Source organism: Trichoderma ghanense (assembly GCF_004382785.1).
Source record: "Trichoderma ghanense strain CCMA-1212 chromosome Unknown scaffold_7, whole genome shotgun sequence".
NCBI lineage: Eukaryota > Fungi > Ascomycota > Sordariomycetes > Hypocreales > Hypocreaceae > Trichoderma > Trichoderma ghanense.
Window position 1 is genome coordinate 636943 of NW_027395670.1, and position 23915 is coordinate 660857.

At 58.6% G+C, this 23915-nt stretch overlaps 6 protein-coding genes across 6 annotated transcripts; 2 read left to right on the plus strand and 4 right to left on the minus strand.

Annotated features, from left to right (window-relative positions):
* Window positions 1-1679: 1679 nt before the first annotated feature.
* CCMA1212_006359 (Bromodomain-containing factor 1) lies at window positions 1680-4844 on the minus strand (the record flags this gene model as incomplete). Its single annotated transcript, XM_073703584.1, has 3 exons — window positions 1680-2036; window positions 2163-4692; window positions 4780-4844. 3 exons carry the CDS (start codon window positions 4842-4844, stop codon window positions 1680-1682), a joined length of 2952 nt encoding a protein of 983 aa, XP_073557999.1.
* A 2747-nt stretch (window positions 4845-7591) lies between these two features.
* Window positions 7592-9433, minus strand: CCMA1212_006360 (uncharacterized protein; the record flags this gene model as incomplete). Its single annotated transcript, XM_073703585.1, has 2 exons — window positions 7592-9008; window positions 9429-9433. 2 exons carry the CDS (start codon window positions 9431-9433, stop codon window positions 7592-7594), a joined length of 1422 nt encoding a protein of 473 aa, XP_073558099.1.
* On the plus strand, window positions 7817-9025 carry CCMA1212_006361 (U3 small nucleolar RNA-associated protein 5; the record flags this gene model as incomplete). The annotated part of the gene is made up of 1 exon (XM_073703586.1): window positions 7817-9025. The coding sequence occupies one exon, from the start codon at window positions 7817-7819 to the stop codon at window positions 9023-9025; it is 1209 nt and encodes a 402-aa protein (XP_073558098.1).
* A 919-nt stretch (window positions 9434-10352) lies between the features above and the next one.
* Window positions 10353-12395, minus strand: CCMA1212_006362 (uncharacterized protein; the record flags this gene model as incomplete). Its single annotated transcript, XM_073703587.1, has 1 exon — window positions 10353-12395. One exon carries the CDS (start codon window positions 12393-12395, stop codon window positions 10353-10355), a length of 2043 nt encoding a protein of 680 aa, XP_073558097.1.
* A 3462-nt stretch (window positions 12396-15857) lies between these two features.
* Window positions 15858-16202, minus strand: CCMA1212_006363 (uncharacterized protein; the record flags this gene model as incomplete). The annotated part of the gene is made up of 2 exons (XM_073703588.1): window positions 15858-16030; window positions 16085-16202. The coding sequence occupies 2 exons, from the start codon at window positions 16200-16202 to the stop codon at window positions 15858-15860; spliced, it is 291 nt and encodes a 96-aa protein (XP_073558096.1).
* A 2858-nt stretch (window positions 16203-19060) lies between these two features.
* Window positions 19061-23353, plus strand: CCMA1212_006365 (uncharacterized protein; the record flags this gene model as incomplete). The annotated part of the gene is made up of 1 exon (XM_073703589.1): window positions 19061-23353. The coding sequence occupies one exon, from the start codon at window positions 19061-19063 to the stop codon at window positions 23351-23353; it is 4293 nt and encodes a 1430-aa protein (XP_073558101.1).
* Between the last annotated feature and the right edge of the window lie 562 nt (window positions 23354-23915).

A 23915-nucleotide genomic window follows, 5' to 3' on the forward strand; every position in this document is an offset into this window, starting at 1 on the left:
CCGCCGCACCTCACCAAGCCCCAGCCAGTACCAACCAAGTACATACACCCACCCGTTAATCCGCCGCACCAAGCCCGCACAAAAACAACACACACACACACACACACACACACACACACACACACACACACACACACACACACACACACACACAACCCGAAGGCACCAGCTCTCTCCCACCCCCAACTTTCCCGTCCCACACAAATCCGACTTCTCCTCCTCATCGAAACTCCTTTCACACATCTCATGCATCAACCATCAGACAGATCAACTCTTTTCCGTCAGCAAAAAAAAAACTCGACATATTCATTCCTACTTCACTCCTTCTCGCATAATGAAACCGCATCCTCCTTCATTATCAACCCATACCTACCTAACTACTCACAAAACATCACCCTCCGCAGACAATGCCTCCCCAAACGCACGCACACATAAAAAAACGCCCTTTCTCACAACAACCAGCAACACTTCATGTAATTTTCAGCAAAAGACAACCAGCACTCCTCACATCGACTTCCCTCTCTCCCAACCTATCCTCTCCCATTCATCCCATCCATAATCTGCAGAACAAAGCTCCCCCAGAACGAAATTCTCAGCCGAGAAAAAAAAAAAATCCAACGCCACCACGCAAAATTCTCAACCCAAATACCTTATCTTTATCCAGCCCAGTATCAACCTTGCCTCATCCCCAACGTCAAAGAAAAAGGATAAGGGTTCTCGCCTAACCTTTTTCCTCTCGGCAGACAGTCCTCGCCGGCGCTTAGACTTTTCATCTCATCACATGCCTGACTCTAATCCTTCGCTTTCTACCCCTCAAAGAGGCTTCCATCTCTCTCTCTCTCTCTCTCTCTTTTCTCGTCTTGGTCTCTCTTGGCTCTTCTTTGTCTTGCCATGCTCAGCAACACATTTGTTTTTTGCTCCACTCGGCAGGCGTTTCTGGTCAACGCCTTCAAGCTCTCTACCACCCTTTACGCACCCACAAGCTCGTCTCACGCTAACCTTCACCAACAGCTTCTACCGTGACAGTTGCGTTCATTAACCCGTCCAGAGCGAGGATATACAGATACGCCATTACAACGCGAAGCAAGCCATCGACGACTCACACCGGTTCAGCCATCACCAGCACAGATCAAAGAATGGTCTCAGTCGTCGTCATGTTATACAATGCATCCTACACTACATACATCTCGCGGCGGCATCCTCCAAACCCGCCCTCTCGTCATCCGTCCTCATGAAAAACCTCAGGCGTCAAGCAAAAATCAAAAAGGAATCGGCGCGCAATCACGCAGCGCGATTCCAGCAAACAACTAAAATGCGAAAAAAGGATGGCTTCCGCAAAACCCTGTCGTTACCGGCCCAAACTCCCCAACGCCTCTTTTATCCACCCTGTCCGTCCAATGGCCCTCGGACGATCCCTCCGGCCTGCCCCCCACGCCCCGGCCGCTCACTGCTGAGCAGCCAGAGTCGCATCATTACCGGCCAGAACCCACGCGCTTCTCGCGCTACGTCTTCCTCTCACCTCTCAGTCGTCACTCTCTAGCTTGCTACGCTTGGTGTAGACTTCGGTCGGTACCCAAACGAGATCATGACCAGCGCGCAGCTCCTCTGTCGGTGTCGCCGAGTCAGCTTACGCCACGGCAAGCCCCAGCGACTTCGAGCAAAAGGCGTCTGCCCCTTCTTTACTCTTCCTCGGAATCCGAGTCATCGCTGGACTCGTCGTGGCGGTTGTGCGCCGGCGCATGCGAGGCGTCATCGGCAGGCTCTTGGCCGGGCTTGTACAGCTGTGAGATGGCTGTCAGCTGCGCGATGCGCGCCTCCTGCTCCTGTGCGCTCATGGGCTTGTTCTTCTTGGGCTTCGAAGCCGATTTAGGGGCCTGCTTTGCGGGAACCGCCCTATTAACTTCCGGCGACTTGGTTGTGGCGTTTGAGTCTTTACCGAATCCCGGGAGCACCTTTCTGCAGAGGTCCCATATCTTGTGGAGCGCATCGCTACTAAGCTGGTCAATATCCAGTTCAAGCTCGCCCTCATTGTTTTCCTGGTGAGATTCAACTTGCATTAGCATCGACGTCGACAATTAAAANTCAGTGAGCGGAAGCTGAGCTGCACTGGCGGCGCGCGACAATGGGAAGCTGGGGGGGGGAGGAGGGGGGAAGAAACTAACATTTTGGCCAGTGTCACGCTTGATGATATCGATGGCGCGATCAAGGTGAGGATATTCAAGGTCATTGATGGCGCTAGCAATCTGATCCTTGTCCGCCGCAGTAAGCGTCCTCTTGGGCGCGGGCTTCTTGGCGCTGCTCGACTTCTTGGGAGGCGGTGCGTGGGTCGACGACTTGCGCGAGGGCGCATTGCCGGCCGCCTTGCTCTTGCTCGGCTTGCTCGACTTCTTGGCCGACTTGTCCTGGTGCTTGGGCTTGGCCTCGCTCTGCTTCTGCGCCACCTTGTACAGGGCCTGCTGCACCGTGTCGACAATCACCCGCTGGCAGTCAATCAGCGCCTGCGGGGTGCCCGACGCGAACATGCTGTTGAGCTTGCTGCTCTCCTCCTCCAGCTTGGCCTTGAGCTCCTGCAGCTCCTTGGAGTTGTCCACGGCGGGCGCCGCCGGCTCGTCCTCGTCGCTCTCGTCGTCCTCGTCCTCGTCGCTGGCGTTGGACGCAGACGCGGCGGGCGCGTTGGCCTTTGCGTACTTGGCCAGCCAGGCGTCCTTGCCCTTCATCTGCTGGACGTAGAGGTTCTCCAGCTGCTTGGCCAGGTTGGACACGGGGTTGCCCTGGTCCGGCGGGCCGTTGAACTGGTAGCAGTTGGCGAAGATGAGGCGCACGTTCTTGTCAAACTCCTTGGCGCTTGTGATTTCGCCGCTGTTGACCATGCGCGATACCTTGCCCAGGTCCATGGGCTTCTTGATGATGGAGTAGTAGTCGGGGATGTTGAGGCCCTCGGCGTCGACGGCGTCGAGGAACCACGTGTTGAGCGTCGAGTTCTTGGGGTGCATGAGCTCCGCCAGCACCTCGTCGCAAAATTGCATTTCGGGCTTGAGTTTCTTGCGAGAAGGCTTAGTGGTATAATCGATATCCTTGGGCTTCGGTGCCCTTACCGTCCGTTTGGGCCTGTCGGCGTCGGCGACGGAGCCTCGACGATCCGCGCTGGGCTCTGCGGCCTGCGGCTTTGCTGGTTTCGAATCGACGACGGGCGGCGGCGGCGGCGGGCTGGAGGCAGGGCCCGAGGACTGCCGCCGCACGGCGTGGTCGGGGCCGGCCAGGACGCGAGGCTCGCGCGGGGGCTTCGGCTTGGCTACAGACTTGGGCCGGGCGGGCTCCTCTTCGGGGATCGCGACGGACTCCTGCCACACGTTTCGTACTGCGTAGAATGCGGCATCCGTGACCTCGTGCTGGGCGCCGTTGAAGGTTAGGGTATTCTCGTAAATGAGCCCCAGGTCCTTCTTCATGTCACCAAACGTAGCGTAGATGGGGTTGGGGTCGCGCAGGCCTCGGTCTATCTCAGCCAGGTCCATGGGCTTGTCAATCCTCGCCAAGTAAGATTCTCCCAGCGCCGGCCACAGCTTGGGCACCGAGTCTCGGAAATGGCCACCGTGCTTCGTCTTCTTGACCCTGCCAATGATCTTGCGGATCTCGCGGCGCTGGAACGGCGTGATCTTCTTCTCGAGAACCGATGCGTCTTTCCACTTTGCGATGGAAGCAAGGCGATCCACGCCACTGTCATTAGCAGAAGCAGGGGCGTCAGTAGCAGCGTTCTCATTCTCAGCCGAAGGGGTCGCGGTCGCGGCGTTGTCACCGTCCTGTGTCTCCGTCTTGGCCCGCTTGGCAGCCGGTTCTTCGTCCAGCTCCTCGTCTCGCTCTCTGGCAACCTTTGAGCCAGGCGCGTCAGACATGGACACCTCAATCGAGGTATCGGCAGCAGGCGACGTGGCATCAATGGCCAGCTTTGAGATGCTCGGAGATCCGAGATCGACTTCCGATGATGAAGGCGCCGCCGCCGCAGCCTCTTCAACCTTGGGCTCGGGCTTCGCAGCCTCTTCCTCGGGCTTGACGGCGGGCTTGTCGTCGGTCATGACGGTATCGGCATCGGCATCGGCGTCAGTTTGAATGTCCTTGGGGGAGGAGGGCTTGGTCTCCTCAGTCTTCTCCTCGGCCTTGGCCTCGGTAGATTCTTTGGGTGCAGACTCTTTGGACGTCGAGGGCGCAGCGGCGGTGTCGGCGGGAGCTTTCGCGTCGTCTGCGCTTTCAGCGTCTGTCATCTCCACGTCGGGCTTTTCCTGCGCCGGCGCCTCCGCCTCTGATTTCTTCTGCGCTGCTTCTGCCGAGGCGGGCTTCTTCTCCTCGTCCTTGGCGCTATCTACAGGCTTGTCCTGCGGCTTGTCCTGTAGGCTCTCAGTTTCGGCTGCCACAGGCGCGTCAGCGGGTGGGGTTTCCTTCTTCTCAGCCTCTTTGGCCTTGTCCTTGTCATTCTCCTGGTCCTTGCCCTTGTCTTGGTCCTTGTCTTTCTCGCCCTCTCCGTTCGTCGTGCTCACGCCGTTGGGGGTGTCGGGGGATGCAGCCGGCGACGGCTTGCCGTTGACAAGGGCCTCGTCGGGCTTGTCGGACGATGCTTTGTTTTCCTTTTCGACTTCGGGTTTGGCGCTGTCGGCTGACTCTGAGACAGGTGGCGCATGGCTAGAGGCGCGCAAACAACATCTGTGGTTAGCAATACAGGCGCATATGATGTGGGGGGAAACGCGAGCAGCAAGCGATGAAGAGGAGCGCAACAGGGCAAACACTCACCCGTTGACCTCGGCCATCTTGTCCTTGTCAGCCATGGGCGGCTGGTCCGCAGTCGGCGAAGCCATCTCTGGGATAGTCGAGGGGTCCGCGAATAAGGCGCGCGCTAGAGACAGTTGATGATCCGCAGTGGTGAATCTAGCAAAGGAGGCGCGACATCAAACGCAGCAAGGGCGAGGGCCCCGCGAAGTCGAGCGATCCGGTGGCGTCGAGGGGAAGCGCAAGGCCGGAGGGTCGCGATGCGATGGGCGGCGGGAGCTGCGGATATGAGATTACGTAGTGGAAAGCTGAGTGAAGGAGGAAGAAGAGATGAGAGATGATGAAGAGAGAGAAAAAGATGGTCTGTAGCGTTGCGCACTCGAGGCAGCAAAAAGCGATCAGTGAGCGGAAGCTGAGCTGCACTGGCGGCGCGCGACAATGGGAAGCTTCAGTGCACGACCGGCGACTTCCTGCAGGTGACGGGATTGTGACGAAAAGGTGAGGCTGAAGCGCAATTGCTTGCAGCCTTGCGACGGACTCGATGCGACCGATCGGACACGAGGCTCGAGGCTCGAGACTCGACGGCGATGCGATGCGATGCGATGCGATGCGATGTGCGGCGGTTGACCAGGGCAGGATGCGGCTAGTGACGAAAGCGGGCGGAAAAGGCCGTCGTCACGATGGATGCAAGGAAGAGCTTCCCCCAAAATAAAACAACAGGAATATTTTTGGAGAAGAGAGAATGCGAATGCGCGATGGTTGGTCGGAATAGTCAACAAAGTACCAGCCGGCGGCAAAAGGTCGGCAGATGGAGGATGCGCGGGCTGTGGTTGGCTGGCGGTGCCTTTCTTTTTTTTTTATTTTTCGAAGGGAATTTTTCTGTAGTCTTCTTATTCCCTTTGAAGGCTTGTTGCGGCCGCTTTTGGCGATTCGTTCGCTAGTTGGTCGGGCCTTGCCTCTGGCGGCGGGCTTGCTTCGGAAGACGGAAAAAAGAAAGGCACAGAGGGGAGGGGGAGGGGAGGCCCTTTTTTTGCGAGGAAAAGCGCGTGCACGTCAGTGAGATTTCGCCGGCTGGAGGCGCGGTGGTATTTATGAGTGACGACGGGCGGCGGCGCGCCGGGCGCGAAGTGAGGTTAGGCGAGTTATGCCGCAGCCGGGGTTGCCGCTCTAAGGGAGCTGTGGCTGGTGGCTGGAGCCCGCGGGGGCGCTGATTGGCCGGCGCTGGGCTGATGCGCCACCCGGGCTTTGCTGTCTCTTGCTAGGGCCACAATGCGGTGTCACGGACGGGCTGAGGAGGGAGGGAAAAAATTGCTGGCGAAGACGGGAAGGCAGACGAGAGGAGGCTGGAGGCGTTGCCGTCCGTTTACTATGGCGAGGTTGCTAGTGCCTGTACAAGTAAGGTAATACGCATTGTCATGGCGAGCGGGACAAGACGAGGGGCGAGGCTGGGGGTCTGATGCTGCTGGTGCTGGTGCTCAGTGATGCATGCATCGCAACTGACCGCGTTTTTGCCAATCCATCCATCCATCCCCTTGCCGTGCCTTGCCTTGCCTTTTGGTGAGGTGGCTGGGCAGTGACAAAGACTCGGTCAGTGGGAAGGGCATGTTGGGTTCCGTGGAGGATGCCTGCATGCTGTTGGGATACAGAGGGGGGAGCTTGGGGATGGGGTTAGGCTCAGCTTGGGGCATCGTGGCCTGGATGCTGAGATCTGGGCCCGTATAACGCGCGGATCACCTGGAGCATCAGTGCTGAAGGTTTACAGTGTCGCGGAGGCGGACAAGAGATGTTCACGGGGGGGGAATAAGCTGCTTTGACGCGACGCAAATGCTCTGTGCTGTGTTTGTGTGTTGCAAAAGCCAGGTGCAGGACAAGAGTAGCAAGTTGTAAGAATACCTTGCGGAGTGCTGCTCATGCCAGCCCAAAACAAACGACAAAAACGCGTACATCACCAACACAACGCAGTTTGAGGCATCAGCGAGGAAAATAAGAAACAAGAGCTGGCATGTCAGCTGCATCCGCAAATCGGCATGTGCTCGCACGAATCCTGTGCTTGAGCTGGTTGTGCGGATGGAACTTGGAGGCTGATCGAGGTGGATGGTGGATGGATGCCTCTGCCAAGTTGATGACATTGCGATCCACGCGTCGCCGATAACAAAGCAGACCAGGCGTGGCTCCAGGACCCAAAGCCAGACTTGACGCGCCAAAAAATTATTTTCGCGGGGCGCATGCTGCAATTGGGGAGGGGATTGTCGTGGTGTATGCGATTACCCTAGAGATGCAGTTATCCCGCACTTGTTTGCAGCAAGCAGCTCCAACGCCCGAAGTGGGAACAAGAACAAGGATGGGGTGACCCTGTGGCGCAGTTAGCTGGCTGTGGCGCCACGAGCATGGAGGCTAGAAGAACTTGCGAGCTGCTACGCTTTCAAAGCAAACAGGCCTGTGACGCCTCGAAAAAGGTACCGCAGTGCCGGAGAGCCAATGGGCAGCCGTGGGCGGGCCATTTGCGGCGATTGGCGTGGTTGACTCAGCAATGGCGCTAGACCCGCGTCAGACACAGGCAAAGACAGGCGTATCCGACCTGGTCGGAGCGGAGTGCCGGATTGCCCCGAGGCACGTGAGCAGACAAGAGGTGAATGCAAATTGAGAGCTTACGTGATCTCCAGCAAAGCGACAAACAGAGCGTGCTTATGTTATCTCTTATCGTTATCGCTGAACCATCGACAGGTGTGGGGCCTCAATCAACAACTCACGCTAAGACTCGGCCAGTCCAAAAAAAAAAAAAAAAGTTCATCAGGCAGATTGTCAACAACTGAAGTTCGTGAACTTTTCCATCTCCTCAGCAACAAAGAGGTGAAGAAGATCGACGACATTCAGCATTTTGCATTCTCTTCTCCAGACGCTTCTCCTGCATCTTTCCGTCCTCATCGCCGCGCACAAATAGAGACAAAAGCAAAAACAAAACAGCAGCAACGTCCTCGCACCTCGAGGAAGTTGCCTTGCATCTCCCACCATCAACGTCTTCAACTTCCTCTCCTCCATCCTCTCTCCTCTTCCACCCCCCATGTCGACCCCCAAGAGAAGAACCCCGGCCAAACTGGCCACGCCGGTCGTAAAGCCGGATGCGAGGAGGGCGGCCAGGAACACAATTGATGAGTCCAGAACAACCGTCGCCAGCGCCGATGCTCTGCGCAGCTCGCAGGCCGAGACGATAGAGATCTCGTCCGACCCGGACAGCGACGAGGACATGTCCGACGTTGAGGACGTGGATGGCGAGGCCGAGGCTGAGCAGAAGCCCCTGGCCAACGGCCAGCAGAAGCCCAAGAAGGACGACGCGGACGAGGCCGAGTCCGACGCCGAGGAGGAGACGTCGCCCTCGTTCGGCGAGCTGCTGCGCGGCAGCGAGGCCATCGACGTCACCGCCATGCTGCAGCAGTCGTCGACAGACAGCAACGCCGCCGCCCAGGCATCGCGCAGCGCCATCGCCCCTCCCTCCCACCAGTCCCTCACCACCGTCCTCACCCAAGCCCTCAAGACCGACGACACAGACCTGCTCGAGTCCTGTCTGCACACGACCGACATCCACACCATCCGCAACACAATCGAGCGCATCGACAGCTCCCTGGCCGGCATCCTGCTCAACAAGGTCGCCGCCCGCCTGCACCGACGGCCCGGCCGCGCCGGCACCCTCATGACCTGGGTGCAGTGGACGCTGGTGGCCCACGGCGGTGCGCTGGCCGCGCAGCCCAAGCTGCTGCACGACCTCAACAGCCTGCAAAAGGTGCTCGCCGAGAGGGCAAAGGGCCTCAACAGCCTGCTCGCCCTCAAGGGCAAGCTGGACATTCTCGAGGGCCAGATGGAGCTGCGCCGCAGGATGCAGAGGAGCGCTGGCCTCCTCGGCGAGGGCGAGGAGGATGCCGACGAGGAGGACGTCATCTACGTGGAAGGCGAGGAGCGCGACGCCGAGCGGAAGAACCTCGCCAACGGAGTGCGCTCGCGGCGGAGGGGCGAGAGCGGCGCCGACGCCGTTGACGACGGCGAGGACGACGACGACCGCGTGCTCAACGGCTTCATCGGCGACTCGGAGGACGAGGAGGAGGGCTCTGAGGAGGATGAAGAGGAGAGCGATGCCGAGGAGGACCAGCTGGACGAGGACGAGGTTGACTTTGACGACGTGGACGAGTCGATGGGCGAGGACGAGGAGAGCGATGTCGAGGTTGCGCCGCCGACCAAGATGCAGAAGGTGTCCAAGGCGTCTGGAAAGAAGAAGTGAAGGTGATGGGAGGAGAAGTCAAGAGGATGATGAGAAAGCAGAGAGAGAGAGAGAGAGAGAGAGCGCGATTGAGTGAGTGAGTGGACGTGTATGTGCTGTATGTATCGAGTACAAAAAGTTTCGCGAGGCAAACAAAAGACGCGAGGAAGAAGGGCATAGCATTTCCGGCATTCCGAGGTCCCTCGTTCTCCGGGCGTTTGGTATTTTACTTTCATCCTTGTTCAAAGTTTATGTAGAAGTGGATATTGCAACTTGTTTTTTTCATTTTTACGTTTGGTCTTGCGGATTCTATCAAGAGGTGCAGGCTGAGGGTATGTTGACGATGGAAGTATCTTGTAGGAGCAGTGTGAGAATTCTCACGGCCGAACAGCTGCACCATTCAGAATGAAAGCGAAGCACATACACCATCTCAAAAATCTTGACAACTCCTCCTCCATACATCCACCAATACCAATATACACACACGGCTTAGGAACACTCTCATCACACCCAAAGACGACTCAGAGCTATAATCAACTTTTCACTAATGCATGTATCATGAAACCAAACTTCTAACACATTCCGTCTCCCCTGTTCCTTCCTGGCACATGTCCAATAAAACAGTCGAGCAGAATGTCAGAAAAGACGAAGTCTTACGAAAGTTGTTGTCACGAGAATGTCAAAAGAAAAAGGAGAGAATCTCCAAAGCTCTACCATAGCTCAACTCGACTCTTCAATTCAACTCGCTCGCTCGCTTGCCTACATGTAACTTCGCCATGTATACTACCTTACTAAAGAAATACCGAAATAATGAAACACCAAAAGAGCAAGAGAGCTAGGGAAAAGGGAAACAAGAAAAGAAGAGGCCCTCGATATCCTCCTTTTTTGGGGGCAGCCGCTTTTTTTCTCTTTGCAACGTGAAAAAACATGCCCTATTACGCCGATTCGACCCATATCGCCATGCATTAAAACAACAATAGAAAAGATAAGGAATGTAGACGTAGCGAGCAAAGGCAGTTCCCAACAAGGCAGAAGCAATGAGGATGAGGAAAGGTGAACAGGGCTTGTGTGTCTATGGCCGTAAAGACATGAAAAAGAGCCATTAAAATCGTATAACGGATGCGACCGTGTTGTAGAAAAGCAGCTTGCTGTCTTGTGCAGCGTAATATTTAAACAACGACAGCAAAGGTCATCCATTTCGCTCGCTCGTCTAAAGCAATATCATATCGCAAGAATGCGCAAGATGAATGGTTGAAAGGGTTGTGCGGGAAAATGGTGGGTGAGGAATGAAAGGGGGGCGGGGACAGCAGCACAGTGGAAGACGGTCGACCACAAGGAGGACACAGGCTCAGATGGCCCAACTGCCTCTCCTCTCGCGCACGCCCCAGGCCAGCGGATCGAGATTGTCCAGATCAGGGTGCTGCCTCGCCCACTCGGTAATGTAGGCTCGCAGCGCCGCCCATCGCGGACACCTCTCCTCCTCGGGCGCACGCATGTCGAGCTTCATCTCGACCATGTGCCCCTTGGCCATCTGCTTCTCGTCGTCCCTGCGCAGCTCGTCGACGCCAATGTGGCTGATGCGCGACAGCTCCTCGTCGAAGCCGCGCGCCATGGCCGGGTAGCCCAGCGACAGGTAGTTGTACACCTGGGTCACGAAGCCCTCGCCAAACTCTTGCAGGATCTTCTCGTCGCGCTCGGCCTGGGCCTTTTCCCGCTGCAGCCGCTCGCCGAGGCCGTTGAGGTCGCCGTCCATGTCGACATCGGCGCCCTTGCGCTGCTCGGCGCCGTTCTGGTGCTGGTGCTGGTGATGCAACTGCGGCTGCGACGGCTGCTGCTCAGAGGAAGAGCCCCAGAGCCCGCCGGTGCTCGCCGTCAGGCCCGACGACGCAGAGTCGGACGAGGAGAAGATGGACGCGGGCTCCTCGCTTATGATGCTGGCGTCGACGACGTCGCAGGAGCAGTGCGTGTCCGGGAAGCTGGGGTTGGTGGGCGTCTGGATCAGCTTGGGGTTGTGCAGGTCGGGGGGCACGATGAATCCTCCGGTTGATTCCGACCTGCAGCAGTACCCCCTCCAGAGCCCGGCCTGGCCCGGCACGTCCCGCGCGCGGTCCTCGATCATGTGCGCTTCAAAGGGGTCCTCGGGCTCGAGCGTGGTGAACTTGGGCGACGGGCATCGCCGAAAGACGAGGTCCTTGCCCAGCATGGGGGGAGACGGGCCCTGGCGCAACTTAAGCAGCTTGGGGTCGTGATCGGGCACATGGCGGAAGCCTCCAAACGGCCTGCCAAAGGGCCCAGGTTCCTGGCGGCCGGGGCGGGGCTCAGCCGGCTGGGCTGATGGATCCGTCGGGGCAGACGAGGCGACGAGCTTGGCTTGTGCCTGGGCTGCGGCGCGATTGGCCTCTGCCAGCGCCAGCTGCAGGTCAGCGACCGAGGACCGGCGAGAATCGGTAGCCAGCATGGGCTTGGTGGTGGTCCACAGGAGATCGGGAGGGGACGGCAGCTCCATCTTGTCCAGATCAGAGTCGGATCGGATAAGAGGGCTGTCGGCAGCGGCACCGGCACCGGCAATAGCCAGCGGGGAGGCAGCAGACGCGGCAGAGGCAGCAGCAGCAGCAGCAGCATCGAGATCCTCCTGCATCACCACTGCCTCCTCGTTGTCCACGTCCATGCCGTCCGCTCGGTCCTGCTCCAGCCGCGCCGCATGCTCCTGCATGTGCTTATGCCACCAGTTCAGCCCCAGGTTGGACGACTTGCGCCGGAACCGGTACTGGCCGGCCTCTTCGTCCCGGGGGCTGGCCTCGGGCGAGTTGTCGCCCTCGGACGAGCTCTCGCGGAAGTAGAAGTGAGCCACGCCACCCTCGCGGGGGCGGCTGTTGGGGAACGCGGCGAGGGCAACCTCTTCGATCTGCCGTGCGACCTGTTTCGCCGCCAGGTCCAAGAGGTACTCCTGGACGCCCTCCTCCTCCGTCTCGCGCCGGGTAGGCGGGAATGGGCGTGGCACATTGCGCTGCGGCTCGTCGTCGCCGGCAGGGCCCAGCTGCCGACGAGTTGCCTTTGGCTTGGCCGAGTAGATGTGATTTGTGTAAGGAGTAATGTCCGTCTTGTCCGTGGGTCGAGTGGCCGGCCCAGGATCGCCCACTCTCCTAACCCGCCTGGACGTCTCGATGAGCTGGGGAGCAAAGCGCCGCCTCTCTTGCGACACCTCGCGGTCGTGCATCTGGGGCGGGAATTGCGCCTGCGGAGATCGAGGTGAGGGCTCCGGGGTCAGCTCGGGATTGGGGCCTATCCTCTGGTGCGACGTATAGTCGTAGACATTCTTGCGGTAGGATTGAAACGTCGTCTCGATCGGGACGGGGACGAAGCGCCGTCGTGGCGGCTCCGTATCTGCCATGGCTGCTCTGTGGTGCTCCGTAGGGTGCTCGTGTATAGTGCTCGTATGCGAGTGGCAATCAGCCGCGGGGAGTGGTAATTGAGAGTTGAGAAGTGAGAGGGGAACCGGTGGCGGGTGTGTCGAGACGATATCGCTTGCGTCCCAGGGCTTGCGGCTTGGGGCCTCTGGCTGTGGAAGCCTTGCTAGAAGGTCCTGGAGGGAAGAGGGACAAGCCGTGGGGAGCAGGACATGCGGCTGCAGGAGGACGCTGGTCTCGGTCGAGGCGGTAAGGTATAATGTATAGATAGATAGCTGGGCAGACGAGGTGGCGCGAGTGTGTCGTCTCTGTGCCTCGTATGCGGTATGTGATATGCGGGATGGGTGTCGCCGTCTGTACGAGCAACGCACAAGGCAAGGCGGGCACGCACCCGTATGGGCTTCTGGCGGCGCCGGCGGGGCTGGATGGTGCAGCTATGTATGTATCGCGCTCGCCTCCCTGAGTCTCCGGCTTATGGGCTTATGTATGGATGGCGGACGGGGTGGTTGACGGTTCGGATTCTAGACGCCTGAATTGGGCAGGGATTGGACGGCGGACGGCGGGTGCAGATGCAGATGCAGCGAGCCGCGCCCCCAGGGCTTTTTGCGCGTGAGAGGATCCCCCGAGCAGTTTGTTCGGTCGGGCCTTGAGGTGGCCTTTGGCTGTTCCTTGCTTTTCGGTCCTAGCTCTTGTTCTGCTGCTGGAGTCTGGATTCTGGATCCTAGATTCTGGATGAGCAGCGGCAGCAGGAAATCGAGGGCGAGCAGCTCGCATGCAGTGACAGCAGGCGATGCGGGGACGGCGGATGCGATGGAGGTGGTGCTGATGCTGGTTGCTGGTGCTGGTGCTGGTGCTGCCGGCACCGCAGCTCGCTCGCTCACTCAGTCCCCCGTTCGTTTTCTCACGATAAGTCAATGGAGGGCACAAGCGTCTGCGATGACTGGCCTGGCCGGACCCTTGCGTGGCCCAAGTGCCCGCACAGTACGGCGTTGGCTGATGCCCGCCCGCCCGCACGGTCTCAGGTGACGGCTAGGCACTTTAAGGGGCGTTTCTGTAGGGGACCATTAGGGGGGGCTAGCATCGGCAGTTTAGGGCCCCCTGAAGTGCTGGGGCTGCAGTTGAGCCCTGCCCGCAACCTGCCCGGAGAGGTGCCTGAGACCTCCATTGATCCCGGCGACCACTTACTGTACGAGCAGCCCGACCAGCAATGATTGAATTAATATCGCAGCACCCACAGTCGCAATCAACAAACACAGTGTCGCCATCCATCTTCTTTGTCACAGAAACGCGAATTGACAAACTCTAACGGCTGCGGCGAGAAAACTCTGAACGCACACGTGCTGCATGCCACTCAGCAACGCCCCCCCCGTCATAGCCGGGCCTCTGACAACGCGGAAAGGATGAGCATGCCGGACGAGCCCACAGTCCGCCGCCAGGGCCTCGGCACGGTGTCTGTACCTGGACCTGGCTCTCCAACTGGACCTGGACCCTTCTGATCAGCAAGCATCAAAGCAAGCAAGAAAACATGAGAAAATCTCTCCCCAAAAATTGCCCCTCTCTCCCTCCCTCGCCGCCCTCACCGGCTCGAGCCCACGATGCACGTTGCTGGCCAATCGTCGCCCTCGTTTCGCCTGCAGCTGCTGGTCATGAGAGTCGGATCCGATTGGATTCATCCAGCCATTCAATTCACTCGCTCGCATCCCCCGCATGAGGTGGCTACTGGCGGGCTACCACGTTTCTTTTCCCCTCTTCCCTCTTCTTCCTGCTCCTTTTCTCTTCTTCTTCCTGTTTGGGATGCTTTGGTGTTAGGTAATGCCGGACATGAGCTGACATGGGTCAGCCGTTGTTGATGATTCTCGGCATCATGGATGGAATGGGTGTAATTCCATTGTCATTGACTCCCTACATGTAGGTAAACACGATACGACCACAAGCATAAGCCGAGGCTCAGAGTCGCGATAACACGTCGATAATGCCGCATTCGGCATCTTGCCAATGGTAGTCCTACATACACTTGCGCTGCCAATGCACCCAGGGCACATGCTTCGTACTCAACATTCATCCATCCTCGTCGCATCCCCGTCAGTCTGCGCTTCCAGAACACTTCGAATCTCGCCAACCCCCTTGTGCGGGCTCCGTCTCCAAGCGCTAGGGCTCACGGATTCTTTCCGGCTTCCTGGTGCTGGGATGTGGGCGTGCCTCTTCCGAACTTGAGCTCCCTTTTGACAATGTAACTTCACCGACATTATTTCTTTTCTTTTTTACTTCCTTTTTTGCCGGGGATTTCTTTGCCGACGGCAAATACCTCAAGCAACGCATTTTCTGGGCCTGCTTGATCCGCTGTACTGCGTACATCCATGTTGTATTACTCGCGATGTCAAACTTGAAGTCTCCAGCGCCTCGGTTAGTGCCAACGACGTTATGGATGTGCGGCCGATGACGGACAACCGTTTTAGGCATTGGATTTCATCCTCTAATGCTACTGTACCCCTCATAACACTCCCGGAACCACTGTCTTGCTCATGACGAAAACTCGAACTGCTAGAGAAGTTTAGCACCGCTCTAGAGAATCATGGCGGCCCATCACAAGCAACGACAATGGCGGTTCCTGGCAGACCTGGCTGTTAGATCCAGGGGGAAAGCCCGTCAAAGCTGCGCCACGATGGGGCTGGAGAGGATCTGAGATTGCCACAATTTCATAAGTACGGAGCCGCGAAGATGAGGTGCTCCGTACAGTACCGTAAAAGTTTGTCGAATTGACTCGGGGAGCAGCATCCTTTTTATAGATGCTCTAGCAGATCCGAGATGATCTTTGAGCTAAATTGTCTCAATGGCAAGATTGTCCGTCGGAGCCAAGATTTGCGCCAGATTCGTCGGGCTGATCGCTTTGTAGATGCGCATTGTTGCTCCGTTTTCGAGGCTGCTGGAGATGACGGCGGTGCGACTCCGAAACGGCGTATTGGACAATAACATGCTGTCGAAGCCATCTCTTGTTCGTTTCCGCACAGGTTTCTATTTTTTCGAGGCGAACCCATTTTACGGAAATTCCGCCGTCTTTGTCAGAGCTCCACGTAGCAGAGATGGGTTCCTCAATATCTCCTGTGCACAAGCATGTGCCGCTTTGCCTCGAGCAAGGTACCTCCTATTTCTCGACCTGGGGACGTCGTCGAGCAAGGGCACGTGCAGCACATACAGCACGAGGAACGACTCCAGCTGCAGCTGTTCCTTTTACCGCTCAGCTCGGCTCGGCTTCACCTTAGATTGTCAGACCAACCGCCCAACCGAGATGCGAGCGAGCAAGGTTCATGGCAGCTGTTCGGCAGCCATCACCCGCTCTACCTGAATCCATAATACAGCACGCCCATGCCACATACATAGCATGTCTCTGTATCGCCAAGCACCAAGTTCTCTCCGCAAAAGGACTGGCTCCATACTTACAGCTACTATCAGGAGGAGTAGCTGCACGATAGTGTTGAAGTCTGATTCGGCACACCGCCATTGATAAGAGAGTCACGAGGGGGGCATGGCTGGTGCTCTTGGCGCTTGGGGTAAGTGCAGGCACGGCGTGCTGAACCCACAATGCGATGCGGCGAGGGAGCGATGCCAGGTGGACTGGTTGCTGGTACGTGCAGTAGTAGCATCACGGCTTGCGTGCGCGAGATGTTTGGCTTACCCTGTAGTTTGTGGTTGAGATTGAGTTGGCGATTTACGCGACGATCGCTTTGGACGTGTAGATCAAATTTGGTGTCCATGGTGGGTTTGGTCTTGATCAGCGGTGTCTTGGGGCACATTGTTGGGAATGCCATATTGTTGCGGTCTTTGTGCAAGTTGCAAAAGCTCTCCAGCATGGCATCACACGCACGTACACAGAAGCATCACCAACCCAAGCCGCATCTCATTGCCAAAACACCTCAAAGCCACGACGCCACAAAGTCCGCAAGCAGCCCCCCCCGCTTCGTTACGCATAAGCCGAGACAAGTAAGATCAAGGGGATCCAGTTGCGACGTGGCACAGGAATTCTGGCAGATGAGGTGAAGCCGGGAGGATGCTGTTTGCGGCGTCTGGATGAGGGGCTCTAACCTTCAAAGGTGAAAGCTGCTTCATCACATTCTCGGTAGAGTAATAACTGGCTGCGAAGTCGTCAAATATTGAAGGAAATTACTGATAGGGCCAAGGGACGGCGCGGCGGCAGCCACAGAAGCAGGTACGGGGCCAGATAGAGGGCTTACACGCAGCAGTGGTGGGTTTCAGAGTTATTGTGTTGCTGCCGCATGACATGTATTACTGCTTGTGTGTGTATTCGGAGATTGATTGGTGCAGGTGGAATATAGTCGTGGCAGCGAGCATGAATACTGTTTGTTGACTTTCTGCTGAGAATGCGTGTGTATGTGTGTGCGTGCCACGGGGCTTGATGGCGGGACAGGAGCCACGGGTCCTTGCATGGGACGTGCCGAGAAAATCTGGGTGCAAGCGGCAAACAGACCGAGAGAGGCTGTGGGAGATCGGCAAGCCCAGGTGCCGTGAATAGCTTCGAGGCTCGTCCGGATGCCATCAGTATGACATGGTGCCAAGCAAGTGCTCTCTTCCAGCTGAGCACGCAGGACCAGGTACCTTTGCCACTAGTGGCCGAAGCTGTTCGAGATCTGAGATGAATCTCAAGACATGAGTGGAAGACATTGAGCAAAAAAGGCCAGGAGACAAAAGCTACGCAGGATGGGGACGAAGCTATTGCAGGCAAGGGTTGAAGGTATGCAAGTGGTGACACGAGGGAAATAAGAGGGAGCAGCAGCTTCGAGACGAGGCCAATGAATGCTCGCCAGGCAGACGGCTCTTGCAAAGTCAAAGACACTCACTAACGGGAGCAAAGATGAAGACGCAGCTGCTTTTGTCCAACACAAGCTGCTGGTATGTCCACAATTAGCCAGGATCCAGATCGTCTCGAAGGAGGCAAACGGCGTTGCTGGCTTGGCTGGGCTGCTGAGGCGGTCGCAGGGCCTGTCAGCTGTCGTGTGGGTTGATGCGGTGCGACGGGCACTTTTGATCAGATGCTAGTCGATGCTGGTGGAGATACATGGTGCGAAGCAGGTACATGCATGAAGTGATACAGAGAGGAAGAGGAGGAGGAGGAGGAGGAGGAGGAGGAGACGAAGAATGAGATGGGGAGCGTTTGTGAGGGGGAGGAGGAGAGGAACAGGCGGCTCGGCTGCTTTCGGACTCTCTCCTCTCGTCTTGGGGTGGCTCCTCGTCTCTTTCTCTAGTCCTTGTTTCCATCTTGCTCCGTTCTTATCACCGCTGCCATTCCTTGGTTGTGAGCGTCTTTGTTTGTGTGGCTCGGCTGCGATATCCTTGACTTGGCATCCTGGCTGCCACACGCCCTTGTAGTAGCGGCTTCTCGCATCCGGGCTCGATAGCACACGGTTGCATCCATTGTACGCATAAATTCAGAGACGCAACTGACAGCTTCGACTGTGGCCGGTTCCTGTGCGCATCGTTAACACAGTCAGCAAGTTTACCTAGCAAGCAGCGAGTGATGCCCAAGTCAGCTGGGATCCAGCATCAAGCATCAATTCCATGTTGTTTTTAGCAGCATCATCAGCTCCAGCCGCGGTCAGCAAAAGCAATCAACCTGAAATCCTGCCCATCGCTAGCGCAGGCCGTTATCCGCCACTAATCAAAAAAGATCAAGAACGTCCGCCCAGTGCCATCAAAAAGAAAAAAAGAAAAAAAAAAAAAAAGAAGGAAAGGAAAAAGAGGCTCGAGTCGAGAACCTGCAACTTCCAGGATCGTTTGCTCGTACGCATCAGGAACCAGGTCGTCCAACTCATGCACATGCACATGCATATGCACATGCACAGACAGGCCCAACTTGAACCTTGGCATCATCCATTTGGTCTGGTTTGGCGCTTCGGCCACTATTTGCATCTTGTCGCCAAATCAAAGGGCCCAAAGCTTTCTTTACTTCTTCTTCCTCGGTTCTCTTCTTTTCACTCTTTTCAAGTTTCCCAGCCGGTTTTTAGCCAGTCGCCTAGACAGACGACTCACTCATCGTGGGCTCTGCTGGTTGACGGATTCTGCAGCCTTTTTGATCGTCTTCATCCATCGTGATCGTCCGCCTTTTCTGTTCCTGCACTCGCATGGGCGCTCCTCCACTTACAGACACTCGCATCCCCGGTATTCGGCTCAATAGGAGGCTTCTCCAGAGCACCCCTGCACGAGGTACCGGCAAAATTCTAGACACGAGGAATCGGAGAGAATAGACGAAGAAGAGAGCGGAAGGGCAAGAGACGACGTCAATTGACGATTGCCGCCAGTAGCCTCACCAGCTACCTATACATGACCTGACAAGTCCATCAACAATCAACAAATACCGTATCACAGCACCATCGCGAGCCTAGTCCAGACCCTTGGCGGGCTGCTCATGTCTCGGCCATCACGCGCGCACCCCGTCGAGAGATAGAGGCTTCGTTCGATACGCACCAGCTCACCCACCTGACCATCCCGGATAGAGGCGCAACTGGGGGAGGGGGCAGCAATCCTTTTTTGGCTGGGAGCCGTAGCGGACAAGTAGATACGCGCGAGGCGGTATTAGCAGGAGGGCATTCTTGGACGAGATACTAATACGAGGTCGCATTCCCCTCGGCTGCTCGCCATGCCAGTCGCTGAAGCAGACGCCGAAGCTGCTGCTGCTTCGACAGCCCGAGTAGGGGCCTCGCCCAGCGCCAGGAATGACGATTCAGCAACAGAAGCCGCTGACAGACTCGTTGCCTCGCCATCCTCGACTCCCACCACGGCCACGAGCCCCGTGTCGCCGACCTTCTTGTCTGTCGCCGGCCGGGTCAGCACGCCCTTGAGCCTGTTTGTCGACTCTGCGCCCAGCAGCGGCAAGAAGAAGAAGAAGAAGCTGCTGTCGCCGTCGTCGCCCACCAGCCCCGGGTCCGAGAGCGCTGCGGAACTGCGCCAGCGCTATCTGGCCATGTCGCCTGGCACGAGACACGGAGAAGCGATGCTCGCAGAGGCGGAGGAGATGCGGCAGCAGCGTGGACAGGAACAGGAACAGGAGCAGGATAAGAAACAGAATCTGGACGAGACAGACTGGAGGGAAAAGAGCACAGGGACAAACACAGGCGCAGACACACGCACAGGACCGCCGCTGCCGTGGTCGCCCAGCAGCACCAGCACCAGCATCAGCACCGGCAACCTGAAGTCCAATATCGCGGCGGCTGCGTCGTCGGGCGCTGGCGACGCTGACAAGCATGATTCTGGCCTCTCCAGAGGCGTCATTTCCGCTCCCCTGCCGCAGAGCCCCAACGCACGCGCCAGGCGAGGCCAACACGAGCGCCCCTCGACCGCCGCCCGGGATTCGGGCATCGCGACGATTACGGGTAATCCTGACCCGAGTGCTAGTAATAGCAGCAGCGGTAATCAGACGGCTGCTAGTCCTGGCAGTGCCACCGCTCGTATCCCTGCACCCGAGGATGCGCCATTGCACACGGGCAGCGTGCAGCCGGGCACCAAGCTGGCCCATCCCAAGCCCATCCTGCACATTGCAACCGACGTCTCGTCGCCGTCGCGGCTCAGTCACCACGCCGACCTGCTCTCGCGCTCCGCGTCCGCCGTCAGCAACGTCGCCCACCTCGAAGCCACGGCCGAGCGCCTGTCCATGACCAGCAGCATCGACGATGCCATCCGCGAGCTGCACTGCGAACTGAAGCGAAGCGACAGCAGACGATCCTCCCTCCTCGCCGCCAGGGCCGCATCCGCCTCCGCCGCCGCCGACGACGCCAACCCCAACTCGACGACGACGCGCCTGCGCCGCCATCCCTCCAACTCCAACTCGGCCTCGTCCGCCGCCGCCGCCGCCAGGCAAAGGGGCTACTCGCCCGCCTACGTCATGTCGCCCACCTCCTCCATCAGCGGCCGCATGCGCTCCGGCTCCAACGCCTCCGCCGGCCGCCCGGAGCACGACGCCATCAACTCCATCCTGTCCCGCCACGGCCCCGGCAAGAGCTCCGTCAGGAGCGTCCGCTCCGCCAAGCCGTCTCTGGCCGAGATCTCCGAGTCCGAGCCCATCTCCCTGACCCAGCACGTCCTGGACCAGGTCGACGCCGTGCCCCCGGCGGAGCAGGACGCCGCCGCCAGCTCCCGCAGCATCATCGAGCAGGACGCCGTCGGCCTGCCGCACACGGACGAGTTCCACGACATGCTTGAGGGCGGCTTCCGGAGCCACCGGGCCTCCAACCTGGTCCTCGTCAACCCGGACCTGCCCTCAAGCTCCGACTACGACGAACACGAGCACGACCGCGACCGCGACGCCTACGATGACGACCGGCCCATGACGGCCAACTCTACAAACACTTTCCAGGTGGCCCAGGACGCCTTTGTCGACTTTGACGGCGCCCACTGCGAGACGGATACCGAGGATGATCGTTTCGCTTCTACCGTCGACATGGGGTCGCCCTCGCGCAAGCGAGAGAGGCTTCCCGACACGCACCAGCACCAGCACCAGCAGCCTCCTCGTCCTCCTCCTCCCCAGCTGCCCCAATCTTATTCCCAAGCCCAATCCCACGCCCAATCCTCATCCCTGCCTCCTATCGTCGACGACCATCACCTGCCTACCCCCCAGCCCCCCGCGACCGAGTTCGTGAGGCCGCACTCTTATTTCGACGAGCAAACCGGCCAGCACATGCTGTACTACCCAGCCCGCGTCCCTGCCATGCTCAACCTGCCACCCAAGCTGTCCAACAAGCCCAAGGCCGCCGACCGCAACCAGCGACGCTCCCAGCTTCTGGGCGCCATGATGCAGCCCAAGAGAAAGTCCGTCGTCCCCGACCTCGACAAGTTCGCCCTGCCCGACCCTCTGTCCGGCCACCGCAACTCGTTTGCCGCCCTGTCGGTGGCCGACGGGCTGGGGGTTGGCGACGGTGCCACCACGCCCACTGGCTGGTTTGAGGAGGCCGCAGCACAAGCAGGAGGCGAATCCCCACCCTCACTGGAGGATCTTTGCCAGTCTCAGAGGCTCTCCAAGATGAACAATGACAAGCACAAGTCGACCGGCGGCCTGGACCTGCCCCCACACCTCCGAGCCAGCGTCTTCTTTGAGCAGCCGTCCGAGCTCCCCGAGATTGAGGTCAAGGATGGGTCCGCCATGGCGACGCTCGACAGCATTCTTGATGCCTCGGCGACCGCCCCCGTCAGTGCCTTTACCGACCACCTGTATGCCGGCAAGCTGGGCTCCGAGGTGTACGGCAAGGCAAAGGGGAAGAAGACAAAGAAGAAGGAGACCAAGCGCAAGTCACAGCAGCTTGATGTCCCGTCTGCCGAGTCAGGGTCTAAAGGAAAGGAAAGATCCACCATCAAGCTGCTGACCAAGAGGAGCCAGAGCAGCTTGTTTGGCAAAGTCAGCAGCAACCCAGACCCGGCCGCCGTGCAGGGCGATGGTCACGGTGATGACCACGAAGAGGATGAAGAAGAGGAGGAGGAGGAATCAGAGGAAGAGGAAGAGCAGCTTGAGGAAGGCATCCTTGATGGCGTACCCACCACGCTCCTCGGCGAATTGCACCTCCGCAAGCAGCAGCAGAAGCAGCGGGTCCTCAACAACGGCAACGTGGCGGCCCAAGGCCTGCGCGCCACCCTCCTCGAGATGGATGCCGTCGCCGAGATGCAGCGCAAGCAGCGCCTGAAGAGCCGCGTCAACCTTGCCTGGGAAGATCAGGCCGCGGCCGCAGACCACAACCCATCCGACGACGAAGACGTGCCGCTGGCCGTCATTGCCGCCCTGCACCAGGGAGCCAAGAACATGGCCGACGTCGAGCGCCCCCTGGGGCTGATGGAGGTTCGCCAGCTGGAGGAGAACGAGCCGCTGAGCCAGCGCGCTGCCCGCCTCAAGGGGCGGACCTCGATCGCCATGACCGCGAAGCGCCAGAGCAACCTGAGCCTGCCGCCCACGCGCATCGCCGAAGTGCAGCCCCCGGCGCCCTCGCCGCGCATCGTCGAGCCGGACGTCGGCGCGGACGAAGATGCGCGCACCACCATTGCCACCGAGACGGAGCCGCTCGCGCCCGAGATTGAGGAGGAGACGCTGGGCGCCAGGAAGCGCCGCCTGGCAGAGTCACAGCTGCCCAAGGCCCGCCCCGTCAGCAGCACCTTTTCCATGGAGCTCCTGAGCCAGTTTGGCGGTCCCGACGAGCCCGAGACCAAGAGCAGCGGCAAGAAGTCGCCCAACAATCTGGGCGTCGAGGACGAGACGCTGGGCCAGCGCCGTCGCCGTCTGCAGGCCGAGCGGGAGGCTCGCGAGAGAGAGATGAGCTACGGCAACCTGACGGGCGAGAGGCCGGTCAGCTACGGCAACCCGACGAACCTGTCAGTCGGAAAGGGGCTGGCCCGCCGGGTGAGCATGGCCGACATGCTCTCGGTGCATCAGAACATCCAAGACCCTCGCATCGAGGAACAGCGACGCCGGCAGCAGGAGCAGATGCGGATCGCCGAGCAGGACGCCAGGATGGCGGCCGTGCGAGCCCAGATGCCCACCACCCTCGTCCAGCCGGGCAATGCCCGCACCGGAGGCTTCAAGGGCGGCCTGTACAATGACGGCACGGGCGGCCTCGGCCTCGGCCTCGAAGCCGCCCGGTCGAGCGTGGCCCTCAACGCGCTCCAGACGCGAAGCTTCACCAACACGGGCCCCCGGAACCGAGCGACGATGATGGTGCCGCCCACGGGATACGGCATGCCGCAGGGGGGCCTGCAGCCGTCGTACAGCACGATGACGGGGTTCCGTGGCGTCGCCAACGGGATGGGTCCGATGGGCGGGATGAACACGATGAGCATGTACGGCGCGGGCAACTTGTATGGTGCGAATGGGCTGGCTAACCAGGGCATTCCGATGTCAAATCCGAATGGGAGCATGGATCGCGTGGAGAGGTGGCGGCAGGGCGTGTTTCCTTGATGGGACTCGTGGATGATGCTCCTTGATGGGTGTGCACTATGAAGGAGCGATGTACGAAGAAGCAAGCGGCTTATTGAAGCACATGTTCACTTTGCTTTGGGCGAGGCATTGCGCTGCGTGGGAGGATCCGAATAGCGAGAGGATGAGTCCCGAATTATTACTGTGGTGAAGAAGTTGTGAGGGAGGTACAGCATACGCCTTGCTCTGTTAATTAGTCGTCTTATCATTCTTACTCTTCTATTAATGGGGGGAGAGGGAGAGAAGGAGAGAAGGAGAGGGCTCGTGTACTACGGCCTAGCATTGCATGGCGCATGGGAACATTTGTTATTTGTCTAAAGGGAGTTGGCGGTATCTGCCAAGAAAGTTAAGCTGGGGGATTGTCTGCTTAAGATTGTTGGGGGCTTTGTTTTGTTAAAGAAGACTCGAGCTTTGGAGGAAGAAAGGTGGTCATGGTATACCTTTGTCTACACATGCGTAAGGTATATATTTATATGCTCTTGTCTTTCTTGGTGTTGACTTGTATTGATTAATTAGAGGGTGATAGAACGAGCCGTAGCTGTAG